Source organism: Archocentrus centrarchus, unplaced genomic scaffold, assembly GCF_007364275.1.
Source record: "Archocentrus centrarchus isolate MPI-CPG fArcCen1 unplaced genomic scaffold, fArcCen1 scaffold_42_ctg1, whole genome shotgun sequence".
Lineage (NCBI taxonomy): Eukaryota > Metazoa > Chordata > Actinopteri > Cichliformes > Cichlidae > Archocentrus > Archocentrus centrarchus.
Window position 1 is genome coordinate 551,515 of NW_022060268.1, and position 17,848 is coordinate 569,362.

A 17,848-nucleotide genomic window follows, 5' to 3' on the forward strand; every position below is an offset into this window, starting at 1 on the left:
GGCACCATCTTATCTCAAAGACCTCATAGTACCATATCACCCCAACAGAGCACTTCGCTCTCAGACTGCTGGCTTACTTGTGGTTCCTAGGATACTTAAGAGTAGAATGGGAGGCAGAGCTTTCAGCTTTCAGGCCCCTCTTCTGTGGAACCAGCTTCCAGCTTGGATTCGGGAGACAGACACCCTCTCTATTTTTAAGATTAGGCTTAAAACTTTCCTTTATGATAAAGCTTATAGTTAGGGCTGGATCAGGTGACCCTGAACCATCCCTTAGTTATGCTGCTATAGGCCTAGTCTGCTGGGGGGGTTCACATAATGCACTGTTTCTCATTCACCTTATTTACTTTGTTTATACTCCACTCTGCATTTAATCATTAATTGATATTAATCTCTGGCTCTCTTCCACAGTTCTCTTCCCTCAGCCCAACCGGTCGCGGCAGATGACTGCCCCTCCCTGAGCCTGGTTCTGCTGGAGGTTTCTTCCTGTTAAAAGGGAGTTTTTCCTTTCCACTGTCGCCAAGTGCTTGCTCATAGGGGGTCGTTTTGACTGTTGGGTTTTCTCTGTATTATTGTAGGGTCTTTACCCACAATACAAAGCGCCTTGAGGCGACAGTTTGTTGTGATTTGGCGCTATATAAATAAAATTGAATTGAATTGAATTGAATTCATGGAAATTTGAAACTGCTGGCTAAGGCTAATCGTAGATTTGGTAAGATCGTTATTCACGTCGGCAGTAATGACACCCGGTTACGCCAATCGGAGGTCACTAAAATTAATATTGACTCGGTGTGTAACTTTGCAAAAACAATGTCGGACTCTGTAGTTTTCTCTGGGCCCCTCCCCAATCAGACCAGGAGCCACATGTTTAGCTGCATGTTCTCCTTGAATCGCTGGCTGTCTGAGTGGTGTCCAAAAAACGACGTGGGCTTCATAGATAACTGGCAAAGTTTCTGGGGAAAACCTGGTCTTGTTAGGAGAGACGGCATCCATCCCACTTTAGATGGAGCAGCTCTCATTTCTAGAAATCTGGCCAAATTTATTAACCCTCCTAAAAACTGACTACCCAGGGTTGAGACCAGGAAGCAGAGCTGCAGTCTTACACGCCTCTCTGCAGCTTCTCTCCTCCTGCCATCCCCCCAAAACCCCATCCCCATAGAGTCGGTGCCTGCTCCCAGACCACCAAAAACCAAAGCTAAAATCAGCAAAAAGCTATTTAAGCATAAAAATTCAAAAACAATAAATAATACAGCTTCATCAACTGCACCAAAAAATAAAACAATTAAATGTGGATTGTTAAACATTAGGTCTCTCTCTTCCAAGTCCCTATTAGTAAATGATTTAATAATTGATCAACGTATTGATTTATTCTGCCTTACAGAAACCTGGTTACAGCAGGATGAATATGTTAGTTTAAATGAATCAACACCCCCGAGTCACAGTAACTGTCAGAATGCTCGAAGCACAGGTCGAGGAGGAGGAGTAGCTGCAATCTTCAATTCCAGCTTATTAATTAATCAAAGACCCAGACAAAGTTTTCATTCTTTTGAAAGCCTGACTCTTAGTCTTGTCCATCCTAATTGGGAAAATCAAAAACCTGTTTTATTGTTATTATCTATCATCCACCTGGTCCTTACTCAGAGTTTCTGTCTGATTTCTCAGACTTTTTATCTGATTTAGTGCTCAGTTCAGATAAAATCATTATAGTGGGTGATTTTAACATCCATGTAGATGCTGAGAATGACAGCCTCAACACTGCATTTAATCTATTGTTAGATTCAATTGGCTTCTCTCAAAATGTAAAGGAGCCCACCCACCACTTTAATCATACTCTGGTTCTTGTCCTGACATATGGCATAGAAACTGAAGACTTAACAGTATTCCCTGAAAGCCCCCTCCTGTCTGATCATTTCTTAGTAACATTTACATTTACTTTAATGGATTACACAGCAGTGGGGAATAAGTTTTATTACAGTAGAAGTCTTTCTGAAAGTGCTGTAACTAAGTTTAAGGATCTAATTCCTTCATTGTTATGCTCTTCAGTGCCATGTGCCAACACAGTGCAGAGCAGCTACCTAAACTCTGCTCCCAGTGAGGTTGATTATCTCGTCAATAGTTTTACATCCTCACTGCGTATAACTTTGGATACTGTGGCTCCTCTGAAAAGGAAAGCTTCAAATCAGAAGTGCCTGACTCCGTGGTATAATTCACAAACGCACAGCTTAAAGCAGATAACCCGAAAGCTGGAGAGGGAATGGCGTCTCACTAAATTAGAAGATGCTCATTTAGCCTGGAAAAAGAGTTGGTTGCTCTATAAAAAAGCCCTCCGTAAAGCTAGGACATCTTACTATTCATCATTAATTGAAGAAAATAAGAACTACCCCAGGTTTCTTTTCAGTACTGTAGCCAGGCTGACAAAGAGTCAGAGCTCTGTAGAGCCGAGTATTCCTTTCACGTTAACTAGTAGTGACTTCATGGATTTCTTTACAAATAAAATTTTAGACATTCGAGAAAAAATTATTCATAACCATCTCAAAGATTATTCTTCATGTTTGGCTGCTTTCAGCACTGCTGGTATTTGTTTAGACTCTTTTGCTCCAGTTGATCTTTCAGAGTTAACTTCAATAGTTACTTCCTCCAAACCAGCAACATGTTTATTAGATCCCATTCCTACTAGACTGTTCAAAGAAGTCTTTCCAATTATTGATGCTTCAATCTTAAAAATGATCAATCAGTCTTTATTAGTTGGCTATGTACCACAGACCTTCAAGGTGGCTGTAATTAAACCTCTGCTTAAAAAGCCATCACTTGACCCAGCTGTCTTAGCTAATTATAGGCCAATCTCCAACCTTCCTTTTCTCTCAAAGATTCTTGAAAGAGTAGTTGTAAAACAGCTAACTGATCATCTGCAGAGGAACGGTTTATTTGAAGAGTTTCAGTCAGGTTTCAGAATTCATCACAGTACAGAAACAGCATTAGTGAAGGTTACAAATGATCTTCTTAGAGCCTCTGACAGTGGACTCATCTCTGTTCTTGTCCTGTTGGACCTCAGTGCAGCTTTTGATACTGTTGACCATAACATTTTATTACAGAGATTAGAGCTTGCTATAGGTATTAAAGGTACTGCACTGCAGTGGTTTGAATCATATTTATCTCATAGACTCCAATTTGTTCATGTAAATGGGGAGTCTTCTTCACACACTAAGGTTAATTATGGAGTTCCACAGGGTTCTGTGCTAGGACCAATTCTATTTACATTATACATGCTTCCCTTAGGCAGTATTATTAGAAAGCACTGCATCAATTTTCATTGTTATGCAGATGATACTCAGCTTTACCTATCAATGAAGCCAGATGACACACATCAATTAATTAAACTGCAGGAATGTCTTAAAGACATTAAGGCCTGGATGACCTCTAATTTCCTGCTTCTAAATTCAGATAAAACTGAAATTCTTGTTCTCGGCCCCACAAATCTTAGAAACATGGTGTCTAACCAGATACTTACTCTGGATGGCATTACTTTGGCCTCCAGTAACACTGTCAGAAATCTTGGAGTCATTTTTGACCAGGATATGTCCTTCAATGCACATATTAAACAAATATGTAGGACCGCTTTTTTGCATTTGCGCAATATTTCTAAAATTAGAAACATCCTTTCTCAGAGTGATGCTGAAAAGCTCATTCATGCATTTATTACTTCTAGGCTGGATTATTGTAATTCATTATTATCAGGCTGTCCTAAAAGCTCCCTGAAAAGCCTTCAGCTGATCCAAAATGCTGCAGCTAGAGTACTGACAGGGACTAGAAAGAGAGAGCATATTTCTCCCATATTGGCTTCTCTTCATTGGCTCCCTGTTAAATCTAGAATAGAATTTAAAATTCTTCTCCTCACCTACAAGGTCTTGAATAATCAGGCCCCATCTTATCTCAAAGACCTCATAGTACCATATCACCCCAACAGAGCACTTCGCTCTCAGACTGCTGGCTTACTTGTGGTTCCTAGGATACTTAAGAGTAGAATGGGAGGCAGAGCCTTCAGCTTTCAGGCGCCTCTTCTGTGGAACCAGCTTCCAGCTTGGATTCGGGAGACAGACACCCTCTCTATTTTTAAGATTAGGCTTAAAACTTTCCTTTATGATAAAGCTTATAGTTAGGGCTGGATCAGGTGACCCTGAACCATCCCTTAGTTATGCTGCTATAGGCCTAGTCTGCTGGGGGGTTCACATAATGCACTGTTTCTCATTCACCTTATTTACTTTGTTTATACTCCACTCTGCATTTAATCATTAATTGATATTAATCTCTGGCTCTCTTCCACAGCATGTCTTTCTCTCCCCTCAGCCCAACCGGTCACAGCAGATGACTGCCCCTCCCTGAGCCTGGTTTCTGCTGGAGGTTTCTTCCTGTTAAAAGGGAGTTTTTCCTTTCCACTGTCGCCAAGTGCTGCTCATAGGGGGTCGTTTTGACTGTTGGGTTTTCTCTGTATTATTGTAGGGTCTTTACCCACAATACAAAGCGCCTTGAGGCGACAGTTTGTTGTGATTTGGCGCTATATAAATAAAATTGAATTGAATTGAACAGCAACAGCAAAAGCAACAACGCGACAGCAGCAGGATCCCGACACCACTCGGTCTTGACGTTGTCTTCATCATTGTTGTCGCGCGACGGCAAGCATGGCGGCAACCCCAAGGCGTTGTCCAAGGCGAGGAGGAAGAGGTGTCGTGTGTGCCCCAGGAGCAGGGATGCCAAGACCAAGACTCTGTGTCATGGTTTTCCCGTGCACATGTGTGGCAAGTGTGCCATGGTCTACTGTCCAAACTGTGCCTCGGCCCCGTGTTAGTGATAAACACACACACACACACACACACACACACACACACACACACACACACACACACACACACACACACACACACACACACAGGGCCTAAGCAGCAACATGGGGATTCACTTTGTCAGGGGGTCGGTTCGACCCCACCTGAGCCCCACGTATGTATCACATGTTTGCGAGTCCCCATTGCAGACCTTACAGAGGGGGTCCTTCATACCCCAGAAACACACTTGTGAATTCAGAATCAGAATCAGAATCTTTATTGTCATTGTACACAGAAGTTGCACAACGAAATTTAAAATGCATTCCTTTCTAGGTGCCTCAGACAATAAATAATAAAATAATAAAAATATGAGTGATAAAAATGATTACTAAAATACAGTGCACAATAGTAAATTAAGATGAATCTAGCCCCAATACACACACCAACGCACGCACACAGTCAGCACTACCACCCCACATCACTGTCCAAACCACACAGAGTTCAGTTCAATGATAGCCCTGGCATAAAAGCTGTTCCTCAGTCTGTTTGTTCTGGCCTTCATTGTCCTGAAACGTCTGCCTGATGGCAGTAGCTGAAACAAGGAGTGTCCAGGGTGTGAGGGGTCCTGGAGGATGTTCTGTGCCCTCCTCTGGCAGCGGGCATTGAACAGTTCCTGGAGGGAGGGCAGGGGACAGCCTATGATCTTTTGAGCCGTGTTGATGATTCGCTGGAGTGTTTTCCTGTCTGCTGCTGTGCAGCTGTTGAACCACACGCACAGACAGTAGGTCAGGATGCTCTCTACAGAGCAACGGTAGAAGGACACCAGCAGATTCTGGGTCAGATAGTTGCTCCTAAGAACCCTCAGGAAATGCAGTCTCTGTTGGGCCTTCCTGACAATGCTGGTCGTATTGATACTCCAGGTCAAATCATCCTGCAGATGTACTCCCAGGAACCTAAAATCTGAAACCAGCTCCACTTCATCCCCCTCGATGAACAGAGGTTGAATGACATGTGTTGTCCTCCTAAAGTCTACTACCATCTCCTTTGTCTTAGTGGTGTTCAGGATCAAGTTATTCTCACTGCACCACCTTGACAGCCGCTGCACCTCGTCCCGGTATGCTGACTCATCCCCGCCTGATATGAGCCCCACCACAGTGGTGTCATCCGCAAACTTAATGATGCAGTTACTGGCATGTATGGAGGTGCAGTCATGTGTGTAGAGGGTGAAGAGTAGGGGACTCAGCACACAGCCCTGTGGAGAGCCGGTGCTGAGGCTGATGGCTGAAGAGAGGTGGGGACCTACTCTTACCCTCTGGGAACGGTCTGTCAGGAAGTCCTTGATCCAAAGACAGGTGGAGCGTGGTATCCCCAGATCTGACAGTTTAGTCACCAGTCTGCCAGGAAGGATGGTGTTAAACGCCGAGCTGAAGTCCACAAAGAGCAGCCGAGCGTAGTTCCCCCCCTGCTCCAGGTGAGAGAAGGCAGAGTGGAGGGTTGTGGCAATGGCGTCCTCTGTGGACCGGTTGGCTCTGTAGGCAAACTGGTGGGGGTCTAGTCTGGGAGAGAGACTGGAGATGACGTGAGCCCGGACAAGCTTTTCAAAGCACTTCATAACAATTGGTGTTAGTGCTACTGGCCTGTAGTCATTCAAACCTCTGATAGTGTTCTTCTTGGGGATGGGGACGATAATGGAGGACTTCAGGCAGGAAGGGACAGCAGCCTGGCTCAGGGACTGGTTAAAAATGCTGGTAAAAATACCAGCCAGCTGAGCCGCACAGACCTTCAGTATCCGTCCAGAGACACCATCGGGCCCCACAGCTTTCCTGGGGTTCACAGTTTCCAGCATACGCCTCACCTCTTGCTCTTGCAGCCTGAGGATGCTGCTGCTGCCTGCTGATGGATGTTGGATGGCTGTCTCTGATTGCTGTACCTCAAAGCGTGCAAAGAAGCTGTTCAGCTCCTCTGCCAGATTGATGTTGCGCTGATCAACTAACAGGCTGGGTTTGTAGTTCAAAATATGCCGAACCCCTTGCCACAACTGCCTGAAGTCGTGGCTCTGGAAACAGTCCTCAATCCTCCTCTTATACACAGCCTTGGCCTCCCTGATGCCCCTCTTCAGGTTGGCTCTGGCAGCGCTGTAAAGCGCCCCATCACCAGCTCTGAAGGCGATGTTCCTTTCTCTGAGTAAGCTCTGCACCTTTCCATTCATCCATGGCTTTCTATTTGGAAAAACCCGGATATTCTTGTCCACAGTTACAGTGTCGGTGCAGAACTTGATGTAGTCCAGAACAGCCGAGGTATACTGCTCCAGGTCCTGGTGCTTGAATACGTCCCAGTCAGTTGTTTCAAAGCAGTCCTGCAGCTGTTGAGAGGCACCTTCAGGCCAGGTCTGAACAGTCTTAGATGTAGAAAGAGCAGTTTTGCTGAGGGGGGTGTATGCTGGAATCATAAGCAGGGACAGATGGTCTGACTGGCCCAGATGTGGCAGTGGCACAGCCCTGAAACCCAGCTTGATGTTAGAGTAGACTTTATCCAGTGTGTTGTTCCCTCTTGTAGGGCATTTAACATGCTGATGGAACTTGGGTAGAACAGTCTTTAAATCGACATGGTTAAAGTCTCCTGCAATGATGTGTACAGCCTCAGGATATCTGCTCTGTTGACTGCAAACCGTGTCATGTAAGAGACTAACAGCCGAGTTAGCATTAGCATCAGGGGGAGATAAACAACAGTGATCAAAACAGCTGTAAACTCACGGGGCAGATAGATGGGCCTGCATTTAACAGTCATGTACTCCAGGTCCGGAGAGCAGTGGCTGTTCACAGTCATACTGTCTGTACACCAGCTGTTGTTTACATACACGCACACACCCCCTCCTCTGCTCTTACCGGAGGTCCGCATTCTGTCATGCCGGTGCGTTGTCCTGCCGGCTAGCTCGATGGCTGCATCAGGAATGGATGAATGAAGCCAGGTCTCAGTGAAGAGCAAAACGCAGCAGTCCTTCACGGTCCTGTTTGTAGCCACCAGCAGTCTCAACTCATCCATTTTATTCGGGAGTGATCTTACATTGGCGAGGAAAACACTGGGTAACGGAGGTCTATGAGGCCGTTTACGTAGCCTCTCCAAAACGCCAGCTCTGCCGCCTCTTTTCTGCCTCCTTTCTCTGCGCCGTCTCCGTCTGCGACCGCCCCTCACAGGGATGATGAACCACAAAGAGCCAGGTGGTCTGGCGATGTCCACCGGGATGTTGTGAGAGTGGAGGAAGTCAGCCGTAACCGCCTGCTCACTTTGTGCTCCTATATGTAGGAGTTCGTGCCGTCTGTATGTTATAATGTCCGCCCGACATAATGGTGATGTGTTGAGCCACAGTTGAAGCACACATAACAACATACACAATTTCACAGAGCACCGAAAAGGAGAGCACTGAGCCGCTGCGACTATGCGCGCCGCCATCTTGAATGACCATCTTGAATGACCCTAACTGCACAAGGGTTAAATCATCAACAATACATCTACATTTACCTCATTTTGATGTTTCTGCTTTTTACAAGGGGGTGTTGTTGACCAACACTGAAAAATTGTTGGTTGTCTGCTTTTTGGAGCGCTTTTCATTTTTTCGAACTGCACCCTCCTATCTCCCCCTGCACATTACGCGCTTGGCTCTGGGGTCCCCTTGACGACCCCCCCCCCCACACACACACACACACACACACACACATACACACACACACACAGGGAATCCCGTTGAGCTGGGAGGCCTGGGGTCCCCTTGACTTTATGTTAATTCAGGAACACATGGCACATCTTTGACATCAGCTGAGCCACAATCAGTCAGCATATATTCCTCTTAAATGCAGAATACTCACTATCATTATCTCAGGAGGGGATAAGCCCAACAACAAGGAAACCAGTTCATCCAACACAGCACCATATTTGCCCCTCACTAACAGCCCAGTGCTCTCAGTGAGGGGCATGAGGATCTACCCTGTCAGGACTCTGCTGCTTTAACAGAAACTAAAGAGGTGGTACAGGAAGCAGCTGGAAGGAGATCAGAGCTTTAAAGAATTCATTTCTAACATTTTCAGTTTAAACCATCGTTTCAGCTCAGAGAGAACATCTGTGACCTCCTTCAGTGGCCACCAGAGGCTCTCAGTCTGCTGTGGAAAAAGGAAATCCAGGTGAGTTTCTTCTGATCACCTGAGGACGTCATTACTGTGTGACCTTTACCCTCACAGCACTCCTCACTCCTCCCACCTGCTGCACACTGTCACTGAGTATAAACCGGCTGATTCCTCATCCTGTGAAGGGAGGGGCAGCAAAACCAGACAAACATCTACAGGAAGAGGCGGAGCAACACCTGAAATATGAGAAGTTCAGCTCATTTTTCCAGAAGTGAAAGTGAAAGTGTGAGAGAGCAGCAGCAGCAGAGCTGCAGTCGAGTCCTGTTTGTCTCTAAAAGAAGATTCACCGAGTCCATCAGGGTCCTCTCAGCAACAGTGGTGAGTGCAGCTGATCACATTTCCTGTTTCCACACAAATCTGCAGTTCATTGGATTCTAGATTTAACAGGGAGCCAATGAAGAGAAGCCAATATGGAAGAAATCTGCTCTCTCTTTCTAGTCCCTGTCAGTACTCTAGCTGCAGCATTTTGGATCAGCTGAAGGCTTTTCAGGGAGCTTTTAGGACAGCCTGATAATAATGAGTTTGAAGATGCTGGTGACTCTGGTTGCAGAGCTTCAGACTGGATGAACCTTAGCCGCCCTCACCCGAGGAACAGATCTGGGTACAGGGTGCTCCGGCACAGGGGAAGCCTCAGGCGTTCTAGCAGTTGTTAGCAGGGCAGGTATTTCAGGTGCACAGCAGTCAGTCACAAAGACGTCCAGAGTAAAAACATGAGAAACAGTCTGTTGGTGTGTGCAGAGGAACAAAAGCAGTCTGTGAAGCAAAGCTTAAATGTCCTCTGAGATATCCAGGTTTAAAGCATGATGGGAAATGTCTTCTTTATCTGCCAGCTCAGAAACATGAAACACAGTTTTTCAGGGCTGGGATGTCCACAGAAAGCCCACGTTGGCAGATGCAGGCTGGGAAATGGTCTCAAACAGTCACGAGATGCTCTTCCTAAGACAAGAAACAGGCAGCAGTGAAGGAGAGAAGCTGGAGAGCAGAGGAAGTGTGGATGAGTTGACAGAGGTGCAAGAGGGCTGGAGATGGCTGCAGTGGTGGATTGGAGAGTGTGGCAATTGAGGAGATGGAGACTCATCGGTGGAAACAAAGTCCCTAATCCATGACATCACAAAGTCATTATACCGAGGCCAAGAGTGAACTAAACTGCACATTTGCTGTCTATACTCCTCCTTCTTTCCTGCGGGGGAAGCCAATATCCACCGTACTTGGGAAATGAGGAGCTGAATTTGAAAGTCCTCGAGACTCATGAAAGCTGCATCCCCTGGGTCTGCACCGGTCAAGTCATAATGTCACAAGTCAGCTGTGTTGCAGGCAGAGCAGTGATGTTGCAGCTGGTACCAAAGCCCGAGGCCTGTGTCGAGGCCCGGAGCATTTTTCAGAATATCACGTGACAAAACCCAAACCAGGCCCAGTTTTCTGAAATCACATGACTGCCTCATTATGTGAATCCAGTAGCTGAAAAAGATGTGGAAAATAGAGGACGTGTTCTGGGTGATCTGAGCTGAGTCTGATCCACTGTTAGAGCAACATAATCAGAAGCACCTGTACATGTTAGCACTTCAGTTTCAGCATGCTCCTGCTTCTTCAGTCCTCTGATTTTGACATAATAATTGCATACTTATGCTAAAAGATCCGCCAGCCAGCGTGTAACGTAACAATAGGACTGTTGGATATCAAATGTCCACCAGATGGCAGCACTCCTAAATGAGCTACCCAGGACACAAAAAACAGTCGCCATCCGTAACTCAAAATTTCGACTTAATAACCCAAATTTTTTGTCTGAGTTTTTCCTTTTTCCTTTGTTGTGCCGTCGTCTATGGAAGCTTGTTTCCTCTACTAAAAAAAAATAAAAAAATCATCTGTAACTTGAGATTTTGAGTTATGTATCTCAAATTTTCATGTTGATAACTCAAAATTTTTACTTAGGACTGCCAATCAGGAAGCTCCGTGATCCGTACATCATTTCCTTGTTAACTGGAAGCAGGAAGCTGAAGGTATCAGCTGTCCAACAGATCAACATGAAAACGTTGGTTCCTTACCTTTTATGCAGCTGTTTTTGGTGAGAAGACATTTTGATCATTGAAGGTCAAAAACATGCCAACAATTTGTTCAGGTTTGCTAGTAACTGCTAGCTCACTGATACTGTCGCGACCCCATTTTTAGTGCACATGCTCTGGCAGCATCTGCTTCCAGGTTATAAGCAAATTAGCTCTTTCTTCCTGATTGGCAGTGCTAAGCTGAAATTTCAAGTTATTAACATGAAAATTTGAGATACATAACTCAAAATCTCAAGTTACAGATGGGGAAAAACTCAGACAATATATATACACAAGGTAACTAGACAAGAGGAAACAGCTGGAAAGAACAGCTGGACTGAATGACACTAACAAGACAGGGGAAGCAAAACTGAACACAACACACAGGAAACAGGACAGTAGGACAATAAAACAGGAAGTGAATAAACAGGGACACAGAAACACAGACCTGACACATTGGGAGGCACACTGAGGGAATCTAAACATATGATTAATACAGACACAACACAGGAAGTAAAAACAGATATGATGCACAGCACAAGGGAGCAGGACACAGAGGGATAAAACAGGCAGAGGAACACAAGAACACCAGGAAACAAAGGGAATGAAATATTAAGAACTAGGCTCAGGAAATCAAACTGAGAATGTAAACTGTACACAAACTTAGAAACAGCAGAAATACAACAAAAACAGAACCTCAAGGAACAAATACAGAACCAAACCTGGGCACACGGCTCAGGACCGTGACAGCGTCTGCTGTAAATATGTCCTGAACAGCAGGAGAAAGGCTGCAGGTTCAAATCCTCAGACTGACTCAAACATCGTGCTCATGTTACAGGATGTGACATCCACAGCAGTGCAGGGTCGTGGGGCCAACAGCCTAAGCACAGAAGCCCAGACCTCCCTCTCCCCAGCCACCTCCACCAACTCATCTGGGGGGCCCCAAGGAGTTCCCAGGCCAGCCAAGAGATATAATCTCCCCACCGTGTCCTGGGTCTGCCTCAGGCCCTCTTCCTGGTAGGAAATGCCCAGAGCATCTCACCCAACAGGCACCCAGGAGGCATCCTGATCAGATGTCCAAACCACCTCAACTGGTTCCTTTAGATGTGGAGGAGCAGCAGCTCCACTCTGAGCCCCTCCTGAATGACTGCACTCCTCACCCTATCTCTAAGGGAGAGGACAGCCACCCTTTGAAGGAAGCTCATTGCTGCTGCTTGTATTCGTGTTGTGGATGTAGTGAAGAAATTCTCCACTGACAAAGTTCTTCTTAAAATAACAGATTCATTTACAAGAGAGAACAGTGTCATACCGAGCACTCCTAGTCTGTGCCTGGGAGAGACCGCCAAGTGTCATCTCTGTCTCTCCTGAACATCAGCATTTCCTACTTTATATACCACAGAGTTCGACCCCAACATCTGTTTGCATTGTTCATGCTCCATGAATAGAACCAGTTTCAGGCAGTTTTCAGCCATACAGGGAGCCTAGGAATGCAGACCTTTCCTTATTTGGTCAAAGGAGAGAAGAGGACTTTAAAGAAAAGGCCTTCAGCTTTGTTACATCTCTTAAAGAAAACCATATATGGAGTTTAAACACAGGCATATCAGAAACCACATTCACAGTCTCATTCTTTCAGTCACTACCCAGAGCTCCTGACCATAGGTGAGGGTAGGAACTTAGATCGAGCGGTAAATCGACAGCTTCGTTTTTACGCTCAGCTCCCTCTTCACCACGACAGACCGGTGCAGCGTCCACATCACTGCAGACGCAGCTTCGATCTGTCGGTCGATCTCCCGTTTCCTTCTTCATCGCTCGTGAACAAGACTCCAAGATACTTAAACTCCTCCACCTGGGGCAGCAGCTCCCTGAGCTGGAGTGGGCACTCTACCTTGATACCATGGCCTCAGACATGGAGGTGCTGATTCTCATACCAGCTGCTTCACACTCAGCTGTGAACTGTTCCACTGTGAGCTGGAGGCCACCACCTGATGAAGCCAACATCATCCACAAAGAGCAGAGACGAGACTCTGAGGCCACCAAGGTGGAAGCTTCCACCAACTGGCAAAACAAAGCCTTTAATAAAGAAGGAAAACATATTTATTTTTATTTATTTAAAGACATTTTGAATTAACTGTGAATTAAGTCTAAGGCTGCTCCAGCTTCTAGCTTTGTTGGTGTGAAACAAACCTGATGACATGAACTCCAGAAAGCTTAAAGTCAACCAAACACATCCAAACTCTGAGGGTTTCCCCGAGGCCATGATGACAGGAAACGAGGCAACTAAAAACTGAAACAGCCTCACCAATGACAACAGAGAGAAAACTATTTACTGAGACCCTTTACAATCACAGCTACTGTTACGGGAATTTCATAATCATATAATCATAATTATTGATAGTTGGTATAATACGCAGCTTTGTTTGGGACTGTGCCGGGCTTTTCTGTGTCACTGTTTCACAGAGCAGCGTTATCAAGATGTGGTGATTAGCCAGCAGGTGTCGCTGTGCTCATCACTAACAGAAAGGCACTGGCTGAGGGGGACACAGAGGCAGGTGGCCGGCTGGGTGTTGCAGACTCTCACAGGAACACCTGGGAGACTTTTAGGAGACCACGAGGGAATTCCAGGCTGGAAAAACACGGACGCACAAAAAAAAAACCAAATTCCCATCATGGTGGTGACAAAGAAATGCAGCTCCAGCAGTGATTTAGTGCACAGCCTTAATGAGCAGACACACAGCAGGTGTGGAGGAGCAAGCTGAGGCAGCTCCACCCATCATCAGCACCCAGACTGACCCACTTCTCCACCCTGCAGCCTCACTGACACCCCCTCACTGTTCACACTCATGCAGTCTGTGAGGAGATGCAGTAGCATGAGCTCACAGCAGAGCATCCATAACTCAAACTGCTCAGAGACACATGTAAAGAGTTTAATACTGACACTGGTTTCTTTCTTTTTAAAGATGAACTTTAACCTGAAGTTTAAATCCAGTGTGTTTCTCTTCTTCCTCCCTCAGAGTGCAGACATGTCTGCTGCCAGCAATCTGCGATCTGAAGATCAGTTTCTGTGCTCCATCTGTCTGGATGTGTTCACTCATCCAGTCAGCACACCATGTGGACACAACTTCTGCAAGACCTGCATCACCCAGCACTGGGACATCAATCAGAGGTCTCAGTGTCCCATGTGCAAGGAGACTTTCTCCACTAGACCTCAGCTGAGGGTCAACACCTTCATCTCTGAGATGGTTGCTCAGTTCAGACGTGAAGCTCAGCAGAAAGCCAGCAGCAGCAGCTCAGAGCAACAAGCTGCCAAACCAGGAGAAGTTCCCTGTGACGTCTGCACTGGAACCAAACTGAAGGCCCTGAAGTCCTGCCTGGTGTGTCTGACCTCCTACTGTCAGACTCACCTGGAGCCTCATCTGACCACGAAAGGTCTGAAAAGACATCAGCTGGTGGAGCCTGAGGAGAACCTGGAAGGAAGAATGTGCACGAAGCACGATAAACCTCTGGAGCTGTTCTGTAAGACCGACCAGACATGTGTCTGCGCGCTCTGCCCTGTTTTAGACCACAAGAACCATGAGTTTGTTCCTCTGAGAGAAGAATATGAAGGAAAGAAGGCAGAGCTGGGGAAGACAGAGGCTGAAATTCAGCAGATGATCCAGAAGAGACGACTGAAGATTCAGCAGATCAGAGAGTCAGTGAAGATGAGCAAAGATGCTGCAGACAGAGAGGAAGCAGAAGGTGTTCAGGTCTTCACTGCTCTGATGGAGTCTGTTGAGAGAGGCCTGAAGGAGCTCATGAAGGAGATCAAAGACAAACAGGAAGCAACAGAGAAACAGGCTGAAGGTCTCATCAAAGATCTGGAACAGGAAGTCTCTGAGCTGATGAAGAGAAGCTCTGAGGTGGAGCAGCTCTCACGCTCTGAAGACCACCTCCACCTCCTCCAAAGCTTCTCCTCCCTCAAAGCTGCTCCACCCACCAAGGACTGGACAGAGGTCAGCATCCATCCACCATCATATGAGGGGACTGTGGTGAGAGCTGTGGCTCAGCTGGAGGACACACTCAGGAAAGACATGAAGAAGCTGCTTGAGGCTGAGCTGAGGAGGGTCCAGCAGTATGCAGTGGATGTGACTCTTGATCCTGATACAGCACATCCTGATCTCATCCTGTCTGATGATGGAAAACAAGTACACGATAGTGATGTGACGAAGGAACTTCCAGACAACCCAGAGAGATTTTCTCAGTGTGTTAATGTTTTAGGAAAGCAGAGTTTCTCTTCAGGCAGATTTTACTTTGAGGTTCAGGTTAAAGGAAAGACTGACTGGGATTTAGGAGTGGCCAGAGAGTCCATCAACAGGAAGGGAGGAATCACACTGAGACCTCAGGATGGATTCTGGACTGTGTGGCTCAGAAATGGAAATGAGTACAAAGCTCTTGCTGGTCCTTCAGTCAGTCTCTGTCTTCAGCCTGGTCCTGAGAAGGTGGGGGTGTTTGTGGATTATGAGGAGGGTCTGGTCTCCTTCTATGATGTAGATGCTGCAGCTCTGATCTACTCCTTTACTGGCTGCTCCTTCACTCACAAACTCCACCCATACTTCAGTCCCTTTCTGAATGATGATGGTGAAAATTCTGCTCCTCTGATCATCTGTCCTGTCAATCAAACTGAGTCGATCAGCGACTGATTTTATTTGATGAACTGATTGATTTTTCTTGAAGGGACCAAATGAACATATTCAGTGTGAATCCTCTACAGTTTCCATGTTTCCTCTAGAATCGGATTATCGTGGACTCTGATTCACACTTTGATTTGATTCTCCTGGAATTTGATGCAAACAGAAGAAAAGTTGAATCAGGAAATTTTCCCACTAATCGAGACTCGAGCTGAAGACAAAATCTCAGAGAATAAATGTCAAAAAGCTTCATTTCACAATAAAGTTTGTTAATACAATAATACAGAGAAAACCCAACAGTCAAAACGACCCCCTATGAGCAGCACTTGGTGACAGTGGGAAGGAAAAACTCCCTTTAACAGGAAGAAACCTCCAGCAGAACCAGGCTCAGGGAGGGGTGGTCATCTGCTGAGGGGGGAGAGACAGAGATTAATAATAACTAATGATTAAATGAAGAGTGGAGGATAAACAGAGAGAAGAAGAAACACTCAGTTCCTCATAGGAACCCCCCAGCAGCCCAGAGAAATAACTGATAAACTGATCTGATCAAACCATGAATATTGTTAAAAACTAATAAAGTGGTCATTTTAATCAATAAGTTTCTGTGTGTTCGTTCATCGAACAGTAATGACACAAAACAGCAGAATAAGGAGTCCAATTATTAAATTTAATTAGCATTTTTCACACAGTTACAGATTAATCTGGGTCAGAACGGCATACCAGCTGAAGAAATTTAAAATAGTAAGAGTGTGTCTGCTGCTGTTTAAGCCTTTAGGTTTCTGTGTGTTCGTTTCATCGAACAGGAATTGACACAGAACAATCAGAATAAGGAGTCCAATTATTAAATTTAATAAAACCATTTCAAACAGTTTACAGATTAATCTGGTTCAGAATTGTTGGAGCTGCCTGATGCAGTCGGTGCAGCTTCACACAAGTCTGAATCCGCTCTCTATCTCAGTTCAACTTTTATACACAGACTTAGACACAGTTACACAGTTATTGAAATATGCAAGCATGTAACAGCTTATCAGTTCCTCCTTCTGTGCCCTTCACTGTCGCCTGTTAACGGCCTCATCTGAGTCCTGTAGACACAAAACATCAGACCAGAACACACATTCTTTTCCAGGAAATCATCGCCATCTGATTTTGTTGTTTCTCTGCTCTGCAGTCTTATTTCTGTCTGCTGTACAGAGTTATTTCAACACCTTCACCTTGTTGTGAAGATTAATGCTGCAATATGCTACTTGATGCTATATTTCTATTTGAATTGTTATATTTATGGTATGTCCAGTGTGCAGCTTATTTACACTCCTTCCTTCACAGCCCAGTGTGGTCCTGGACATGACATGAAGAGCTCTCACTCTCTTCTTCAATTCAATTCAATTCAATTCAATTCAATTTTATTTATATAGCGCCAAATCACAACAAACTGTCGCCTCAAGGCGCTTTGTATTGTGGGTAAAGACCCTACAATAATACAGAGTAAACCCAACAGTCAAAACGACCCCCTATGAGCAGCACTTGGTGACAGTGGAAAGGAAAAACTCCCTTTAACAGGAAGAAACCTCCAGCAGAACCAGGCTCAGGGAGGGGGGGTCATCTGCCATGACCGGTTGGGCTGAGGGGAGAGAAAGACATGCTGTGGAAGAGAGCCAGAGATTAATATCAATTATTGATTAAATGCAGAGTGGAGTATAAACAAAGTAAATAAGGTGAATGAGAAACAGTGCATTATGGGAACCCCCCAGCAGACTAGGCCTATAGCAGCATAACTAAGGGATGGTTCAGGGTCACCTGATCCAGCCTTAACTATAAGCTTTATCATAAAGGAAAGTTTTAAGCCTAATCTTAAAAATAGAGAGGGTGTCTGTCTCCCGAATCCAAGCTGGAAGCTGGTTCCACAGAAGAGGGGCCTGAAAGCTGAAGGCTCTGCCTCCCATTCTACTCTTAAGTATCCGAGGAACCACAAGTAAGCCAGCAGTCTGAGAGAGAAGTGCTCTGTTGGGGTGATATGGGACTATGAGGTCTTTGAGATAAGATGGGGCCTGATTATTCAAGACCTTGTATGTGAGGAGAAGGATTTTAAATTCTATTGTAGATTTAACAGGGAGCCAATGAAGAGAAGCCAATATGGGAGAAATATGCTCTCTCTT

The 17,848-nt window shown here is 45.5% G+C and overlaps 1 protein-coding gene across 1 annotated transcript; it reads left to right on the forward strand.

Moving 5' to 3' along the window:
- The first annotated feature begins 9,202 nt into the window (after nucleotides 1–9,202).
- Nucleotides 9,203–16,051, forward strand: LOC115777073 (E3 ubiquitin-protein ligase TRIM21-like). Its single transcript, XM_030724896.1, has 2 exons — nucleotides 9,203–9,310; nucleotides 14,043–16,051. The coding sequence occupies exon 2, from the start codon at nucleotides 14,052–14,054 to the stop codon at nucleotides 15,705–15,707; it is 1,656 nt and encodes a 551-aa protein (XP_030580756.1). The 5' UTR covers nucleotides 9,203–9,310; nucleotides 14,043–14,051; the 3' UTR covers nucleotides 15,708–16,051.
- The last annotated feature ends 1,797 nt before the right edge of the window (nucleotides 16,052–17,848 follow it).